The sequence below is a fragment of the Sapajus apella genome, unplaced genomic scaffold, assembly GCF_009761245.1.
Source record: "Sapajus apella isolate SASKATOON/1434 unplaced genomic scaffold, GSC_monkey_1.0 scaffold3, whole genome shotgun sequence".
Classification (NCBI taxonomy): domain Eukaryota; kingdom Metazoa; phylum Chordata; class Mammalia; order Primates; family Cebidae; genus Sapajus; species Sapajus apella.
In genome coordinates, this window is record NW_022436943.1 from 63,996,247 (window position 1) to 64,012,825 (window position 16,579).

The window sequence follows — 16,579 nt, forward strand, 5'->3', positions numbered from 1 at the left end:
GCGGCCCTGGCTCTCCGCTCCACTTCCGTCTGGCGCAACGTGACCATCCCTTTAGTCCCCAGGACAGGGCGATCAGCCCGTGTTTTGCAGCAGCGTCAGAGTGGCCCAGCCAAGACTCATCCCCAGGTGCGGGGCTCCTGGCTTCCGTGCTCCAGCCCCCACCCCGACTATGCAGGTCCCATCGGGAGCCCGAGGTGACACTCCCCTACTATCAGAGCCCCTCCTCTTTCTCCGTGGTCTCCCCGCCCTTTGCCCAGCTGGGACCCCTCCAAGCCCCACAGCTTCAGAGCAGAGGAGCCGTTGACAAAAAGAGCTGGGTCACCCGAGGCAAGTCCCCTCCCCTTCATTCTCTTCACTGCTGACTGGCAGCCACAGCCCTCGGTGGGTACCAGAGGGCACAGATGACCCACTCCGACTGTAGGAAGGCCAGTGGAGTGCTCGTCCAGCCACTCCGGGACCCTGTATGCTCCCTGGGACTGCCAAGGCCAGGTGCACACGACAGGCCACCCACTGTCCTCAGCCCAGCATGCCCACTCCTGCTGGCAGCAAACAGGCTGCCTCCCCAAGACACTCGACCAGGGTCAGTCAGTCAGGAACCCTTCAGCAGAGGCAGACCACAGGCCGGCCCCACCCCCGCCCCACCAGACAGGCCAGCAGGAGGGCCCAGGCCTCAACCCCGCCAGAGCCAAGAGCCATCGCCTCCAGGTACAGGAGCACCCCTGGAGGGCCACAGCTAACGGGGAGTGTGTGGGCGTTCCAGGGACAGGCCTCAGGTTTGCGAGCTGGCGGGGCCTCCAGGGAACGAATGCTCCTGTCCTTGGGCCGGGCCCGGCCCGCCATCTGCAGGCCTCAGACAGCCCACTGGACCCACTAGGCACCAGGAAGGCAGAGGGCAGGCAGCAGGGAAGTGACAGACACACCCACACCATCATGTCAGAGGGAAAAGTTTATTGAGTCAGCCACAGAGGAACAGAGAAACAGACGCAGGGAGGTTCCCGGTGCAGAGGCAATCAGGGCGCTGCACGAGCGAACCTTGTGCAGGACAGAGCGGGTGCAAACAGCAGTGCATGCCACGAACGTTCACCTGGCAAAGAAACATGACAGAACCCAAGGGCTCTGTGTCCAGACGGACACAAACATGAGGCCACTTACCCAACTAACAGGAAAGTCATGAATGACATGACCCTTCCTGACGACCTCCTCCTCCTCCTCCTAAAACATAACATTATGTGTTTAACACACACTTATACCATTGCTAAATCAGCAAGAGCTATTAGAGTGCTCCAACTTAATAAGTTGATAAAAAGCTGTTCTGTGGCCAGTTCACAATGGAACTAAATAGTTTCGTTCCGAGATGCCTGGGGAGTTTCTCTGACAGCGAGGCATCTCCAACACGCGGGTCATTCTGTCACCAGGAGCTGGTCTCAGTCCACGGCACAGAGTGACATGCCCCTGACAGCCAGCCCTGCGGAGGGCAACGGGCAGCCGCTGGGAGGGGTCCTCGGTCCTCCTGGAGGCCCAAGGAGGGGCTGGCCAAGGGGCCACCTCGAGGTTTGGGGGCTCTGGCCGGAGAGTGATTGCTGGCTTTGCATGAGGAGGTGACAAGAACTTTAGGCTGGGTCCCCAGCATGCTGTGTGCACGGGCCTTGTTCAACCCAGAACTGAACTGACACCTCTCCCAGGTGGTGAAGGGTAGAACCCCCCAGGAGCTCTCGGAAGCAGGGGTCCCTCACGACAGGCCTGTGGCACCAGGCTTGGAGGCAGGGAGCTGGTGTGTCTCAGAGGCGGCGTGTGCTGCTGGGAGGCGGAGGGCAGACGGGCCTGCCTCCGCGGCAGCAGTCACCTGCACGCTGTGCGGTGGCGACAGCTGGACCACCGCTGAGGCAGAAGCGAAACAGCGTGGGAAGAGCTGTGTGTCTTTCCTGAAGCCGGTTCACGTCTAGTGTGGACAGCAATATTTGGTGTTTTGCAAACTTGGTCTGTAGTAGGTGTCACTATCGCTGGTGGCCGCAGAAGCCATTAGCCACAAAAGGGTTTTTTAAACATGCCACCCGGACATCACGGCCCCAGTGGTGGAGAGCCAAGGGCGGCCACAGCAGCCCTTCTGCCCCACTCTTGTTGCCCTGAGGGCTGCTTCCTGCTCTGCTTTGGGGTTCTAGGTGGTCACAGGCCAAGTCCTCCACAGGTGGGGCCTTCGAGAAACACTCCCGAGGGCTGTTGGAAGCCACTAACCATCTGTGGAGCCACTAACGGCCCTGCCTCCCCCCAGGGGACAGGACTGGACAGAGCGCTTCTCCCAGGGGCCCAAGGCTTTCATGGGCAGGGGTCCAAGGGGCAGCACAAAGGGCTGGCATGCTCAGTGGCGGGTTGGATGATTCCAGCTCAGACCCCTGCCTGGCGCTGAGAAAAATGGAACACTCCAAGGCTAGCTCTTCAGCCACCAGGCAACGTCATGATGCCAGTCCACTGACAGACCTGGGCAAGAGGTCACAGGCAGGCTGGCCCAGCTGAGCGCCCATGGCCTCTGCCCCTTCCCACCAGCTCGCATTCCTGGAAACTTCTGCCATGTGTTAAGGGGAAGCTTGCCAAAAGATTCTTGACTTAGCTGACTTTGATAGGGAAGAAAACCAACACAAATGAGACCAACGTCACCCTAGTTTGTAACTGGTCTGTGTGCGGTACGCAAGACTCGACCGACCGACACCCCGCCTGACACCCCAGTCACCACCAGCCTGCACGGCCCAAACCCCGAGGGCGCCATGAGCCCAGCTCCAGCTGCGCCCACAGCACTGGGTGCCTGGCTAGCTTCCCCAGCGGGCACCTGCACAGCTTCCTCGTCCTCCTGGACATGGCTGCCAGCCAGAGCACCTCCCCTTTGACAGTGAATGGCGTCCCCAGCCCCACCTTGGCACTGCATCTATCCGAGGTACAAGGTTAGAAACCACAGACACCTGAGCTGCCGCCTCACCCACGCAAGCTGCGGGTACGTGGACAAGACGGCCTGCCCGCCTGCCCGCCTGCCCTTCTCGGCTTCCCTTAAGACACAAGGTGACGACATGGACAGTTTCAAGTGAGTGCAATGTGGAAATAATCTCCGTGCAAGGGAGGGGCTGAGGCTAAAGGATGTGGCAGCCTGGCCCTTGCTGTGGCCAGGCCGGGCCCACATGAACCGTGAAGAAACCGACGCTGCTGACCCTGAACCCCAGCCCCCGCTGCTCCCCTTCATTTCAGGTCCGCAAGCTGACCGGACCTCCGCACTAAGAAAGACTTTGGTTGGCAACACCTGAAGGGCTGAGAGCTTGACTAGTCCAGTGTGCATCCCCCGACTTGTCACTGAGGAGCACATGACAGTCACGCCCATCTCTGGCTGGCAATGGCTTTCGGGGTGTTCACACTCTGACAGTGACCATGGCAAGGCCACGTGGAGAGCACTGAAGGCCTTCGTTATCCTTACTTCAGATTGGTCAAGTCGAGGCTGGGATCTCCAGGGTGAACACACTGCTCAGAGCGGGGTTGCGAAGCCCCTCTTCCTCAAAATCAAGTTGCAGCCCGGGCCTGAGACTCCTGCACTCCCAGATGGCAGTGAACCGGCTTTGGTGAGCCCTATATCTGGCCCCTGGGCCTTCAGCTGAGGGAGGGAGGGAAGCCTCGGCGAGGGGCGGCCCCCGGCTGAACCCGCGTCTGGCGTGGCTTGGGTCGGATCTGGATTCAGGTCAGGTCACTGCCACCCTGCATCCGCTGCTCTCCTGCCTCCATCTGCTTTCCAGTCGCCAGGACAAGAAGCCGGAGAAACCAGCTAAGATACCGGCTGCGCCTCGAGGTCCTGACAGCACAGCCAGGTCTCGGAGTGGGGACCTACAGTCTAAAGCCACTAGAGGGTCAAGTTGCATAGTGAGCTGCCACGGACGCCGGCCGAGGTGAGGAGGCCAGGGGTGCCGTCCTCCCGAGGAGAAGGGCTTCCGCTGGCGGAGGGCTCGCAGCAAAGGCGGCAGCACGTTCACTGGTGGGACTTGCCCTGTCCAAGCATGAGATTCACAAGGCCATCCTCAAGTTTCCATACAGAGAAGAAATGTTCTTGAAGTCCTGAAGTCAGTCCTCTGCGATCCTGGGACACCGGAGCCTGGCGGATGCGCCGCACGTGAGCAGGCAGCCAACTGCCACCCGGACACAAATGACCTGCAAAGTGCCACTAGTGGCCGAAGACGTGGCAGCACCAGAGGCCCATCAAGTACATTAAACAGTCGTTTCTTTAAATACACAGAAAATTCAAGTAATTTATTTAAAAACTGCTTTAGTTTCATCTTGAAATATATCTATGTGTCTATATATATTTGCTCTAGAATGATATTGCAGCATGATCCTCATGCATTCCAAAGGACTTTATTGAAAAACGACTTGAGGCAGCAAAAGCATTACAACTGTCTGACTGTATCCGTGTGGCGTGCGGGGCCTCCGTCTCCTGATCTCAGTAGGCTTACGCCAACCATTTTGAATCGGAAGCGTAGGAACGGCTTGGTTCTGAAGAGCCTGTGGTTTGGAAAACATTTCCAAGCAGCCTCAGTGCTTGCTGGAGTTCTGCGTCTTTGCTGAAACCAGAATGGTAGCGCAGAGCCCTCTGGTGGCACGGGCTCTGCCGTCTAGACAGGTTTCCCCGTGCTCCTGTCCTGACTCCAGCGTCGAGCAGGTGAGCAGGTGAGGAAGCCGTGGAGTTCCGACAGGTTCCAGCATGTACGTCCCCTTCTGGAGCGGGGAGGCTCTCCACATCCACACGCCCGAGGTAGCCTGCGGCGGGGCTTGGGAGGCAGGGCCGCCGGGAGCTCTGCTCTCAGGAATCCCCAGCAAATGGTTTAGCGATGAATCAAAAGTGCAGCGAAAGTCAACATTTGGGGTCTGGAGGGGTCTGGAGGGGCAGCCTGGCCTCCTAGGAAAGTCCTTCAGCCGGGATGAATGGGGTCACATGTCTGGGTGCAGACACCCTCTTGAGCACATGTAATCGCCCGTCTGGAGCTCACACTTCACCCCGCACGTGGTGCACAGCCCATCCCTGGCGGCAGGGTGTCTGGGAGCCGCCCCTGCAAACCACTGCCTTCTGCCCGGGCCCCCCGACCAGCCTCCTCCCAGCTTTGGTGTGTGGCCGCTGCCCAAGGACACGGCTGCCCCGGGCACAGTGTGTCAAACTTGCTGAGGAAAAGAAGAGATGCTGTTCTTCTAAGAAAACCACATTGTGGAAAAGAATTTTTTTTTCTAAAATAATCATAAAGAAAAATACTCTCCAGTAGCTGCAGCACCAGCTGAAGTGACGGGATCTGCCAGTGTCAACATCTGCAGGCGTCCGCAGAGGGGGGATCGGATAAAAACGTTTTAGTCACTGACTACACTGCCGTTACCTGGAGCACTCAGATAAGGCGTAGCACAGAATGTCACATTTTGTTTTCAATTATAATTCTAGAAATGTGAAATCTTATTTTTTCTAAATTGCTTGTCTATATAAATGTTTTATAATTTAAAAACATGCAGAATAATATACCTGCAGAATAAAGGAGTTGAAATTAACAGATCTTTTTCAATTAAAAAATATTTCAAATGATTTTTTTAATCATCAAAAAAGTGGTTAGTGTGGTATTTTTGCCTACTAGCTCAAACCTACCCTATGACGACTGAATTGTGACTATGGGGCGGAGGGGCTTGGGCCTGCGCTGCCGGGGCGGCCACCGTAGCTGCCGGGCTCCATGGTATCTGCTCCCGCCCGTGGCCGGGCCCTGCCATCCACCCGACTGCCCGCCCGCCCACCTGGCGGGATGTGTGTAAATGGGAGTGCGGCTCAGACCATGGACTCCGTCTCCACCGGTCCCGGCAGGCCCTCCTTCCGCATGAGCTTCAGCACAGTGGGCTTTTCCCTGCTCCCTCCGGCCCCGCCTTCGCTGGCCAACTGGGAAGACAGGCCTTTCTGCTCTTCCCTGGCCTCCTCTGACGCGTCAGGATAGATCACCAGGAATGCGGCCGTCAGGAAGCCCAGGAAAGAGCCCACAGAGGCCACCATGGGGATGACACGGACAGTCCCCACAGCGTCGACCACGCCCCCAAGGGCTGAGGCCACCAGGATCTGGGAGATGTACACCTGGCAGGACAGGATGGCACAGTCGATGCCAAAGCCTCGCTTGGAGTTCCCGGGGCTGTGGTGGACATACTGCAAGAGAGGAAACATGAGGGTGAGTGGCTGAGAGGGCGGCCACCACCCAGCCCTGCAGAGCTGTGACTATTAACCCAGCAGCTTGGAAACACAACCTGTCCTCCACTGAGCTTCCTGGCAACCGCTCCTGCCTGAGCACCTCCCCTACCCTCAACTCCTGCCCAGCACTGTGCAGGCGGGAAGGTGGAAAGTTCTAGCACAAGGAGAGGGCAGGCGTGGAAGGAACTCTGTCAAACTGATGGGGATGTGGGCTTCCTAGGAACGTGGCCTCCAGTCTCAAGGAGAGGCGGCAGGGCCGGGCTCCACCGGGCTGCCCGCCTCACCCTGGCAGTCTCCCCAGGGGCTGAGAGGCAGTGGGGCCGTGAGCCCAGGTGGATGCTTCCCAAAGTAAAACTGTCGGTGGCCACAGGCAACAAAGCAGCGGGACCCACAGAAACAAGCAGCTTCATTTGTGTTTCTTGAACAAAGACACAAAAGAAAGGTGCTGTTCATACACCACCGCTGTCAGACGTGTGACTGGTCAGACAGCATCTCCACAGGAGGCTTTCTCCTAGAGGTACTGAGAAAAGGTCAATCCGCTATGAAGATAAAGCAGCTCCAAATGTGTACACCAGGATCCCAGGGAGACACTTCAATGTACCTTTCCTAAACAGACAAGAGCAGTAAGAGAAGAGCAAAGCAACGTCAAGGCTGACCTCCCTGACAGAGACAGGGCACCAGGTGCATGACCCACGTCCTTTCCAAGTGCACACGGAGCATTTCTCAACACGCGAGATGTGCCGGGCCACCAAGGAAGCCGCAACTAACTGCAAGGCTGCGCTCACGTGGGATACGTTCTCTGGCCACTAAGGAATCACACTGGACATCAGTAACAACATGACAACTGGAAACAGCCCAAATGTTGGAATGCCATCAATGTCCTTCTAAATAGTTCACAGTTCAAAACAGAAATCACAATGAAAATTATAAAAATCTTTGAAAACACGTTAGAACCCGCACACAGTGCAGCGAAAGGTGAGTGTAGAGGGAAAGCGGCCTTATCTGCAAACATGAGGCTGGAAGTCGGGTAAGACATGAGCAACAGCAAATTAAACCAAGACATAACAGAAGGCAGGAGACGGCAAAGGTGGCAGCAAACATGCGAGCACACGGACGCGCGGCAGGGAAGGCTGACACCAGAGCTTCCTCGAAACACGCATCAGTGCTCTCAGGTAACTAACACCGGAAGGAAAAAGGGGGTACCGCTACAGGTTCTGTCTCGTTAGATCATAAGACTACTGTAAGCAATTGACTGCTAATAATTCTGAAAGTACAGATGACATGGACACATTCTCAGGAAAACACAAATCAAAGCATCATACTTCTGGGCCGGGTGCCGTGGCTCATGCCTGTAATCGCAGCATGCTGCAGGGGTGAGGCAGGCGGATCACCTGAGGTCAGCAGTTTTGAGATCAGTCTGGTCAACATGGTGAAACCTCGTCTCTACTAAAAATACAAAAACTAGCCAGGCATGGTGGTGGGCACCTATAATTCCAGCTGCTCAGTGGGCTGAGAGGCTGAGTTCGTGCCACTGGACTCCAGCCTAGGTAGCAGAGCGAGACTGTCTCATAAAAAAAAAAAAAAGCATCATACTTCCTAGAAAGATATTAAGTGAGATATTAAATACTCCCTGGTTGATTTGAAAGAGCAAACACCACTTCTGTTTATTTTGTATTGGAGGTTCCAGCCATTCCAGGAAGGCAAGGAAAATAAGTAACACGTATGCAGAATCAGGAAGGAGGAAATACAGCTCATTAGACACAGATGATGTGGCTGCGTAAGTAGATGGCCCAAAGAATCTCCAGATGTGCACGGAGGATTAATAACAGAAGGGGATGGAGCACTTCGGTATTGGAAGCTCCATACTACGAAGTCATTAACTCTCCCCGAATTGACCGATATAATTTGTTTTTAATTTTAAAAGCCCAGAAGCTGAGTCTAACATTTAGATGGCAAATAAATGGTTAAGAATAGCCAAGTCAATCCTGAAGAAGAACAAAGTTGAGGGATTTCTACCACCAGGTTTTAAGGCTTATTATAAAACTAGTTTAATTGAGAAGGTTGATGTTTCAGTAGACAAACAGAAGAGAGCAGAAACACACGCTTACACGAAAGCCCAATTTATGACAAAGATGGCACTGCACAGAGGAAAGGGAACGGCGCTGCGTCATGACCTGGGCAAACACCCATATGTAGTGGGAAAAAATGAAAGTCTTGATCCCCTACCTCAAACCATACACACCACATCTACTCCAAGGTGACTGTCAACCAAGAGCAAGGGCACAAAAGGAGGTGTGGCCAGGGACGCTCCAAGAGTGCTACCTGCGACAGCATAGCCCAAATGCCCACAAAGCAGGAAGCGTCTGGCCACACACTGCGACATGAAAAGGCTGGCCGTGCTGCCGCCAGCATGCATGTGAGTGAAACCCAGAGATGAAGCCAGGTGTTTCAGCTGCATAAAATCCAGAAGGAGACAAAAGTCTGTGCGTGCTGTGTTTACTGGGCACTGGAGATAAAATTCGTCTCATCTGTGATGTGCGACGATGGAACATACACGCAATTTCAATGATTAGCAAGAGTGTAAAATACCATGGTGATTTTTTGATATAGAGTACATGTTGAAATGACGTTTCACCAGGTTAAATGAAATATGCTAGCTTTCACTGGCCATCCCACTTTCTAAATGTGGCTAAAAGGAAGTGGAGGCACACCTGTGTGGCTCTCCTCCCACCCCACTGGACAGGGCTGGCTGGAGCTTCCCCCTCAGGGAACTGTGACTGGGCCTGAGGGGACCAAAGGAGCAGGGACAGTGCTTCTGCCTCCAGAAACCTCTGGGAGGTGCTAGGGGGTGGGGGTGGCTGAAGAAGGCCCTTTGTGGCCAGGGGCCGCCCAGGGACAGGCGGTGGCTCTGTGGGCTTTGGGAGGAGCCATGTCAGAAGCAGAGACGGTGGAGGGCCATCTGTGTGGTGAGCCTCCCCCCGTGGAAGTGCAGGGCTCCGCTCTGAGGGTACAGAAGGCACTTAGGAGGCTGGGACGTGGCTCTCAGGGCCGCTGTGGCACGTACCTGCTTGATGTCGTGGTACTGGCCCAGCAGGGCGTAGGGGCAGTAAGAGATGCTCATGGAGACGATACCCATGGTGCTGATGGTGACCATGGCAACATAGACATCGGGAAACATGGCCATCACGGCAGTGCCCACGGAGAAGCCCAGTGTCCCCAGCACGTAGATCACTCTGACGCTCAGGTCGTAGTTGTCCAGGTACTTCTGTAACAGGGCTGCAGAGAGAGACACAGGGACAGGGATGGTGAGTGGGTGGCTGGCTCCTGTCGGGCTCCCTCCACCACCCCTTCCCTAGACCCTCTCATCCACCTAACCTTCCCTCATTCCAGCTGAATCTGGGCCTGCTCAGGCAGACACCGTGGCATGGACCTCTGGCACATGCGTGTAGCTCGTGGGCCCACTGGGAGGCCCAGTGGCTTCAGCACCACAGAGGGAAGTCGGCCCTCCTTATTCTAGGCCCTATAACCCAGCTCTTCCTGCAGCTCCCAGGGACCCCTGCCCTGCCCTACCAATCTGGGACCACTCAGTGCCTTCTCTGGCCTCACGCCCAGGACGATTTCTTCTGAGGTGGGCAGCAGTGGGCAGTTCTGCCTTGGGACATTGTTGCTGGTTTTTCTCATGGGCACCTCTGCTCTTCCCTCACCCTTCCTACCCGGTGGCTCAGAGGTCACCTCTTCTGGGAGAGTGGTCTGCTGAGAATTCCTCTGTTAAAGTGGTGGCAACAGCATGGGCCATTGCACCGGCTGCTGCTGACCAAGAGGCATTGACTTGGGCCATCCTCACGTCTAGCTTGGGCTGAATGACGCTGGCTTTCCCCAAGTTCAGAGTCCAGGCGGGCCAGCCTGACTTGCACTTGGCTCAGAGACCCCTGACCCAATTACCCCGGTTCCCGGTGAGCCTGGGGGCGCTGCCGAGGGACGGAAGCCTGCCACCCACGCCCATCCCTCAGGGTGAAACGTGCCTGCGCCCTGCTCCGCTGCCACTCTGCCCACCAGGCCACCATCCAGCTCTACACTGGGGCCAGGGACAGCATGTTGGGAGGTGCCACTGACATGGGACAGCGCCATGGGACCACATGAGCAGGACAGGCCCCAAAGGCGTCTCAGAAACATACTGCTCCCAGTGTCAGCCCACAGTGGCCTTTTCCCCTGAAATGAGGGGAATTTCCATGCTTCTCCCCAAGGGGCGGCCCTGTTCTGAGGGACCCGGAAGTCAGGGTGCGATTGATGGCCCCCGATTCTAAGGTGCAGAATTCTCTCGTCCACATTTCTGATCTGAGCGTTTTCTGGGCTGCGAATGCTGACCTGACCCAGCTCTTACCGGAGCAGATGGCACCAGTGGCTGCGTAGATGACCAGGCCCCAGCAGCCCATCTTCACCCCGGCGTTGTAGGCTTGCCAGGCGGTGGAGTTTGAGGCGGCCTGTTCCAGAAAAGAGACGGGGCTGATGAGGGCATCTCCAGGCCCAGGGGCGTATTTCCCATGGGAACGGTTGCTGGCCAGCTACTCATTTTAAGAGCGGTGACAGGAGAGTCCCCTCCAGGAGGAGGGCCCGCCCCAAGTCAGTTGCTGTCTGGTAAAGCATTTCCATGCCTCCCAGACCACAGACAATCTGTGCTGTGACTCTGCTACCGCAGCAAGAGGTGGGGTCTGGTCTGCGCTGCCTGCTCCCCTGTCTGGGCTGGGCTGGACTTGCAGAAGTCATGCCCCGTGGCCTTGGCCCTCTTTGAGGCACTGCATGGAGCAGCTCAGACTGGACTCGGAAGAGGAGGGACCGTGTGGAGACAGGCAGGAGGCCCGAGTGTGTGCTGAGGGCACCTTGGTTCTCCTGGCAAAAGCGGCCATGGGTGTGACCCACCTGTCACCACAGGACCAGAAGAGCCGCCCATGAGCCTGGAATGACTGACAGCAGGGCATCATTTGAGCTGTTCTGCTCTGGGGTAGGCTGACACAGTAACAGACACCCTGTTCAGCACCAGAATCAGCAGCTGGCATTCACGATTGCTCGCCGTGGGCCTCACTCCAGGATGGCCCTGACCAAGTTCCCAGGGGCATGCACAGGCCAGCTGCCTGCCGTGGGTCCCTCACCTGCACAGGAGGCTCCATGAGCCCTCCTTGACACGCGTGGGAACCAGGAAGAGGTCCCCCGGCCCAGCCTGCGAGTTTCTCGGTGAGCCGCAGGTAGCTGGAGAGGGCCCACTCCAGTGGTTGAGCACTCACCTTGGGGTCACCCTCGAAGATGACTTGGCCCATGAAGTCGGTGTAGAACACGGCCTCGGCGATGACGGAGAACCAGGTGAGGAGGTGGCAGAGGCACAGGCGCATCAGCTCCCTGGGCATCTTCAGCATGGAGAGCCACAGCAGGCGCACAGTGGTCTCGCCCTCCCCCTCCTCACTCTCTGTGTCTCCACTGGAGTTGGTGGCCCCGCTCTGGTTCCGGTGCCGGCGCCGCTGCCGCTGCCGCTTCTGCATGTCGTACAGGTCGCTCATGCTGCGCGACGGCTTGATCAGCACCACCGCGTTGGCACGCCGGTAGCGGTAGCAGTGGGACCCGAGCTTGCCGTAGTAGGAGAAGGTGCTGGAGGCCTGCCGGCGGAACGCGTGCCGCCGTCGCCGCACGGAGCTTGACGTGGCCGAGGGCTTCATGTCCACCCTGGCGTAGCCGCCGAGGGCATCTTTTGCCAGGGAGCCACTTCCGTTTGGGACTTTAGCTTCATTCAAGTGATTATCCAGCAAGGTCTCGTCCTCCTTGGTGGCTTCCCTGAGGAAGGTGGTCAGGTGGGGCAGCCTGGCCTTGGCAAGCTCCTGGCTGGTGCTGCAGGGGGTGGCAGGGTAGGAGGCGTCTTGGAAGATGGAAGGCTCGATGTCGTGCAGGAAGAGCAGCTCGGGCTCCAGGTCCAGCACGGCGTCCGGCACGTGCAGCGCCGAGTCGCTCTTGCTGCGCACGATGTCCACGTCCGGGTAGTCCAGGGCCAGCTCGTGCTCCGACTGCACCTCGTCTGGGAAGGCAGCGATGCCGTGCGGCGCGCCCCCGTCCAGGGTGCTGGGCTCCTCAGCGCTGCGCTCCTGCTGCGGGCTGTACTGCTCCTCCTCAATGCTGAACAGGTGCAGGGCCACGGACACCGTGAAGATGATGGCGGCGAAGAAGAAGAGCACCTGGTTCTGTGTCCGGAACCAGCTGCCCAGGAAGGTCTGCGTCCAGTCCAGCCCACCCAGCACGTAGCCCACGGCCCCGCCGAGGCCTGTGGGGGAGGAAGCAGCAGGTGGTGAGCCGGTGGCACGAGGCCACAGGGAAAGCTCTGGACGGGCCTCTCCCTCTAACGGGGCCAGGGCTGCACTCCTGTTAGGAGTCAGGGGATGCAGGAGGAGGCGGTAGGAAAAACAAAACCAGAAACTGCAGCTGACCTATCTCTGAGAATTCTGACCTGACAGGATCACCGCATGATCAATGAGGGGCAGACCGTCCCAGGACGGACACAATGCGTGCCTCCCGCGCTGAATGCCCTGCCCTCAGCACACGGAGCCTACCACATTGACCTGGACGGAACACCGCCCGGCTGGAGGTTGAGGTCAGTGCAGGGCCGGGAGGCTCACTGTGTAGGCAGTACATCACCCCAGCAGGCCTGGCCTCCTGCCCCTGGAGACTCCTCAGTGCCTCAGCCCACTGATCAGTGGTCAGGAGGGCTGCCCCTGGTTACCTTCCAGCCCTGAGACCCTGCCCACTGCCTCAGCCCACCATGCAGCCTGATGAGGTAGCACTGACCATGGGAGCACAGGCTCCTGTCCCCTCCCCACACCTGGCCTGGGCATGCTGGACCCCGGCCACCCTGCCTCAGTGCGGGAGTGTTACCGGCAGAGAAGGCGTGGATGTTGAGGGCCATGTCCTGCTCCTCGCTGTCCACCACGTCCAGCAGATAGGCGCGAATGGGCCCCTCGGTGGCATCGGCGCTGAAGTCCAGGACCACCACCCCCAGCACTGTGAGCACGATGCCGATGGGCTGCCGGCCGGGGACATCGCCAAGGGCCAGACCTGCGCAGAGCACACAGGGCAGCGGTCAGGTCCTCACACGCTGGCCAGGGTGGGCCCGAGAGCAAACAGCCACGTGGAAGGGGCACATGGAGGGGGCACAGCCACGAAGCCACGCCAGCCTTTCTGCACAAGAGAGTGGGGCTCTTTGGCTCAGATGCAGGGGACAGGAGCTAGGTTTTCTTCTGTGTACTCTGTGGCTTCCAGGGTTTCTTCTCCCCATTCGGTTAGTAAACCCTCTCCAAGGGTTTACTCACCCTTGATGTTCTTTCAAACAGAAAGTAGGAGAATGGTCCTTCCTACCCCAGCCGTCAGATTACGGCTGCTGTGCTGGAAGCGGTAACTCCGTGTCGCTAAGGAGGCCACACAATAGTGCAGACGTCTACAGGGCAAAGCACTCACGCCACAGACAACCCGTGGGCAACACTGACAAGGCTTCATGAGGCAGGTGCAGGGGGTCTCACGGGTCTGCTCTAGGTCTGAAAGGAAATGATACCCCAAACTTTGGAGGCTTTGCACGCAAGTTCTCGGGGCAGCCTGGGTTCAGGAGATGTGGCTCTGGAGAGAAAGATGCCAGGGGCCTCGCCTCCTACAGGTCCTCCTGCAAAAGGCTGCTGGCACCCAAAGGCAGCTGCCCCCATCCATGCCCCTCCAGCTTCGGGGAGTGTGCCCCTGAATCTAGAGCAATGTTGGCGGCTGAGGTTCAACCCGTCGCTTCCCACCAGGGAGACAAGCAGTGCCCTCCTGACGAGATGAGGGGAACTGTGGGCAGGGCCTGGGACTCAGGACCTGAGGTGCTGTGATTAGCCTGAATGCAGACACCTGCCCGTGGAGGTGCAGGAGAAGGGCTTTCTGCCCAGGTGGTGCTGCTGGCTGCCTCAGACCACGGGCAGGAGACAGCTCCGAGGCAGAGGGGCTGGGGCTCCCAAGCTGGCTGTATCTGGGTCATATTTGGGAGGACTTCCCGCAAAGACACAGTCCCGGGAAAGCCATGTTGTTTCCCTCTCCATTTAGGTAATAGTGGGGAGGAGAGGGCTGTTTCTGAGTGACACGGACAGGCTGGTGTGGGGGGCGGGAGCTCCGGGCCCAGCAGGCACCAGGGCAAGCTGCACCCCTACGCGCAATCAGAGGCATCGCCTGTTGGTGACAAAGCTTGCCCCACGGCCAGTGCCCACTCGGGCTCTGCAGTGTCCCTGGGGCTCTCCTCCGGCTGCTCCAACTCCCCCACCTCCCTCTGCAATATGCAGACCTGGGGCAAGTTCCTCGAGTTCAGAACAGATTAAGCTCCTCCATCTCAAAAAGTTGTTGCCAGAAAATGTTGTATTTTTAAGTTTTGATGGGTGTCCTCGAGGCAAAAAGGATTTTCCCACACACAGTGCAAAAGAAAACCACCACCGAAAAGGCAAAACACAGACATCAAACCAGGCTCTGGACATTTTAACACCAGGTCGAAGAAAAGGAGAACAAAAAAAGCCAAGATAATTGCTGAAAGAATGCTGGAAACAGGACGCGGCGTCAGATACGCATCAAAAACAAGCGGTCACAACAGGAAGCGTTTCCCTGTGAACAGGTTCCTCCAGCTTTCCCACGTGGGGCTGGCTTCGGTGCTGCCAGGCGGCCTGCGGGGTGGTCACCGCCAGGGTGTCCCTAGAAGCCCGGCCAGCCCCACACAGGGTCAGCCTGAATGGTCAAGACCATTCAGCTTTTACTGAGTGGAGCTACCCAGGGTCAGAGCCCCGTCCGTGTGCGAGGAGAAACTTACCGATGGCAGAGCCGTTAAGGAAAAGTGCAATGCCGAAGAGGACGCCGACGCAGAGGGCGAGGATGAAGGGCCGCCGGCGGCCCCAGCTCAGGGTGCACCGGTCACTGGCAGACCCAATGAGAGGTGTGAAGATGAGGCCAAGGATGGGGCTCAGGAACCAGGTGAGGCTGTAGTACTGCTCCGGAAGGCCTGCAAGGGACACGAGGGCCGTTGTACACACAAGCACTGGCCGGGCTCTGCCACAGTCTGCGTGGGAGCCTGGTGACAGCAGGTGCCTCTGTATACATGCGTGCACACACGCACGCACACACGTGCACACCCCCCACTCGGGTTGTGTCTCTATGGGGTGGACTCTTTTTTCAGCAAGGCCAGATATCTGAAGTCAACCTGGCCACAATATAAGCATCAGGTGGCCAGAGAAAAGCAGCCGGGCCTTGGAGGGCCAGTGGGCCCCACCTGCCCAGGCCCCAGCCTGAGGGACAGCACACGCTGACCGCGCAGGCACGTGGAGGGCACCCTGCCCAGGGCTGGACACGGGCTGAGAGCCCCTCCACACGGCTGGTGCTGACCAGGGCTTCGGGGCTGCTGTAGGCCACTTGGAGGGGGACAGGCACAGGGCCACTGTCCCTCGACACCAGACGGTCTACAAGAGCAGGATGGGGACTGCAGCTTCACAGAGGCAGGAAGGGCCCACCAAACCTGGACCTCACTGGCTGAAAATGCACCAGAGGGTCCCCACAGCCAGCAAAGGGCTGCTCTGAGTGGCTACTGAGTTGGGGCAGCGGGGATGAATGTGTCCAGCTGGAGCCAAAGGGCTGCAGATGACACCTGTCACGCTCACCTTCTCCTTCCTGACCACCCAGGGAGGCAGGAAATACTGTGCCTACTGCAGACAGGGATCAAGTTCAGAGAGGTCAGGTAATCCACCCTGGGTCACAAAGCTAGGATTTCAGCCCTGGGCTACCTGATTTCAAACTCTGTTCCTGAGTCTACAGGCTGCCTCCCTATCACACAAACCCGCGTGTCCATCGCCAGCCAGGTGGGCACATGATGTGGGCACGGTCATAAGCGCCACAGCACGGGAATGCGCAGCCGTGTGCATGAGCTCACTCACAGCGCCGAGCGAAGCGGTCGCACACAGACGGGCACACGCCTCTGACGCCTATTGTGTGACGTCCAAAGGCGCGGAAAGGACTCTCTGCTGTGAGAACCTGGGTGCCGGTCACTCTTGACGGGGGGCAGTGGCTGAAGCGAGGTGGGTTCTGGGACTGAGGGTCTCTTCTTGATCTGGATGGGAGTCCCACGCTCCAGCCACGTGGTGCCAATTCATCCCACAGGGGACCTGAGATCTGTGCCCTCTCCCCACGCTGTACGTCAGGAAAACGCTGCCTTACAAAAGGTGCTTGACACGCCAGTGGCTCATCTGGCTAACGTTTCACACTGCCAAAAGCCACTGCGAGTATTGTGTTGAACTTGCAAGAAAAATAAACTTGTGTGGGAGG

General features: G+C 57.9%; 1 protein-coding gene and 1 pseudogene across 5 annotated transcripts in view; both read right to left on the bottom strand.

Moving 5' to 3' along the window:
- Window positions 1–928: 928 nt before the first annotated feature.
- Window positions 929–2,917, bottom strand: LOC116535870 (annotated as a pseudogene). The gene is made up of 2 exons (XR_004262379.1): window positions 2,683–2,917; window positions 929–1,922 (listed from the first exon to the last, which is right to left on the bottom strand). The product of XR_004262379.1 is annotated as an uncharacterized LOC116535870 (transcript).
- A 1,441-nt stretch (window positions 2,918–4,358) lies between these two features.
- The window catches only part of SLC45A4 (solute carrier family 45 member 4), a 99,877-nt gene continuing 87,656 nt past the window's right edge, over window positions 4,359–16,579 (bottom strand). For 3 of the 4 annotated variants that reach the window (XM_032247148.1, XM_032247138.1, XM_032247155.1), the window contains exons 3-8: window positions 15,078–15,266; window positions 13,139–13,318; window positions 11,509–12,530; window positions 10,611–10,710; window positions 9,294–9,505; window positions 5,558–6,187 (exon numbers count right to left, since the gene is read on the bottom strand). In XM_032247148.1, the coding sequence (XP_032103039.1) occupies window positions 5,822–6,187; window positions 9,294–9,505; window positions 10,611–10,710; window positions 11,509–12,530; window positions 13,139–13,318; window positions 15,078–15,266 (2,069 nt within the window). In that variant the 3' untranslated portion in view covers window positions 5,558–5,821. Of the gene's footprint in view, window positions 6,188–9,293; window positions 9,506–10,610; window positions 10,711–11,508; window positions 12,531–13,138; window positions 13,319–15,077; window positions 15,267–16,579 lie in introns of all 4 variants that reach the window. The other variant, XM_032247129.1, reaches the window with a different exon arrangement.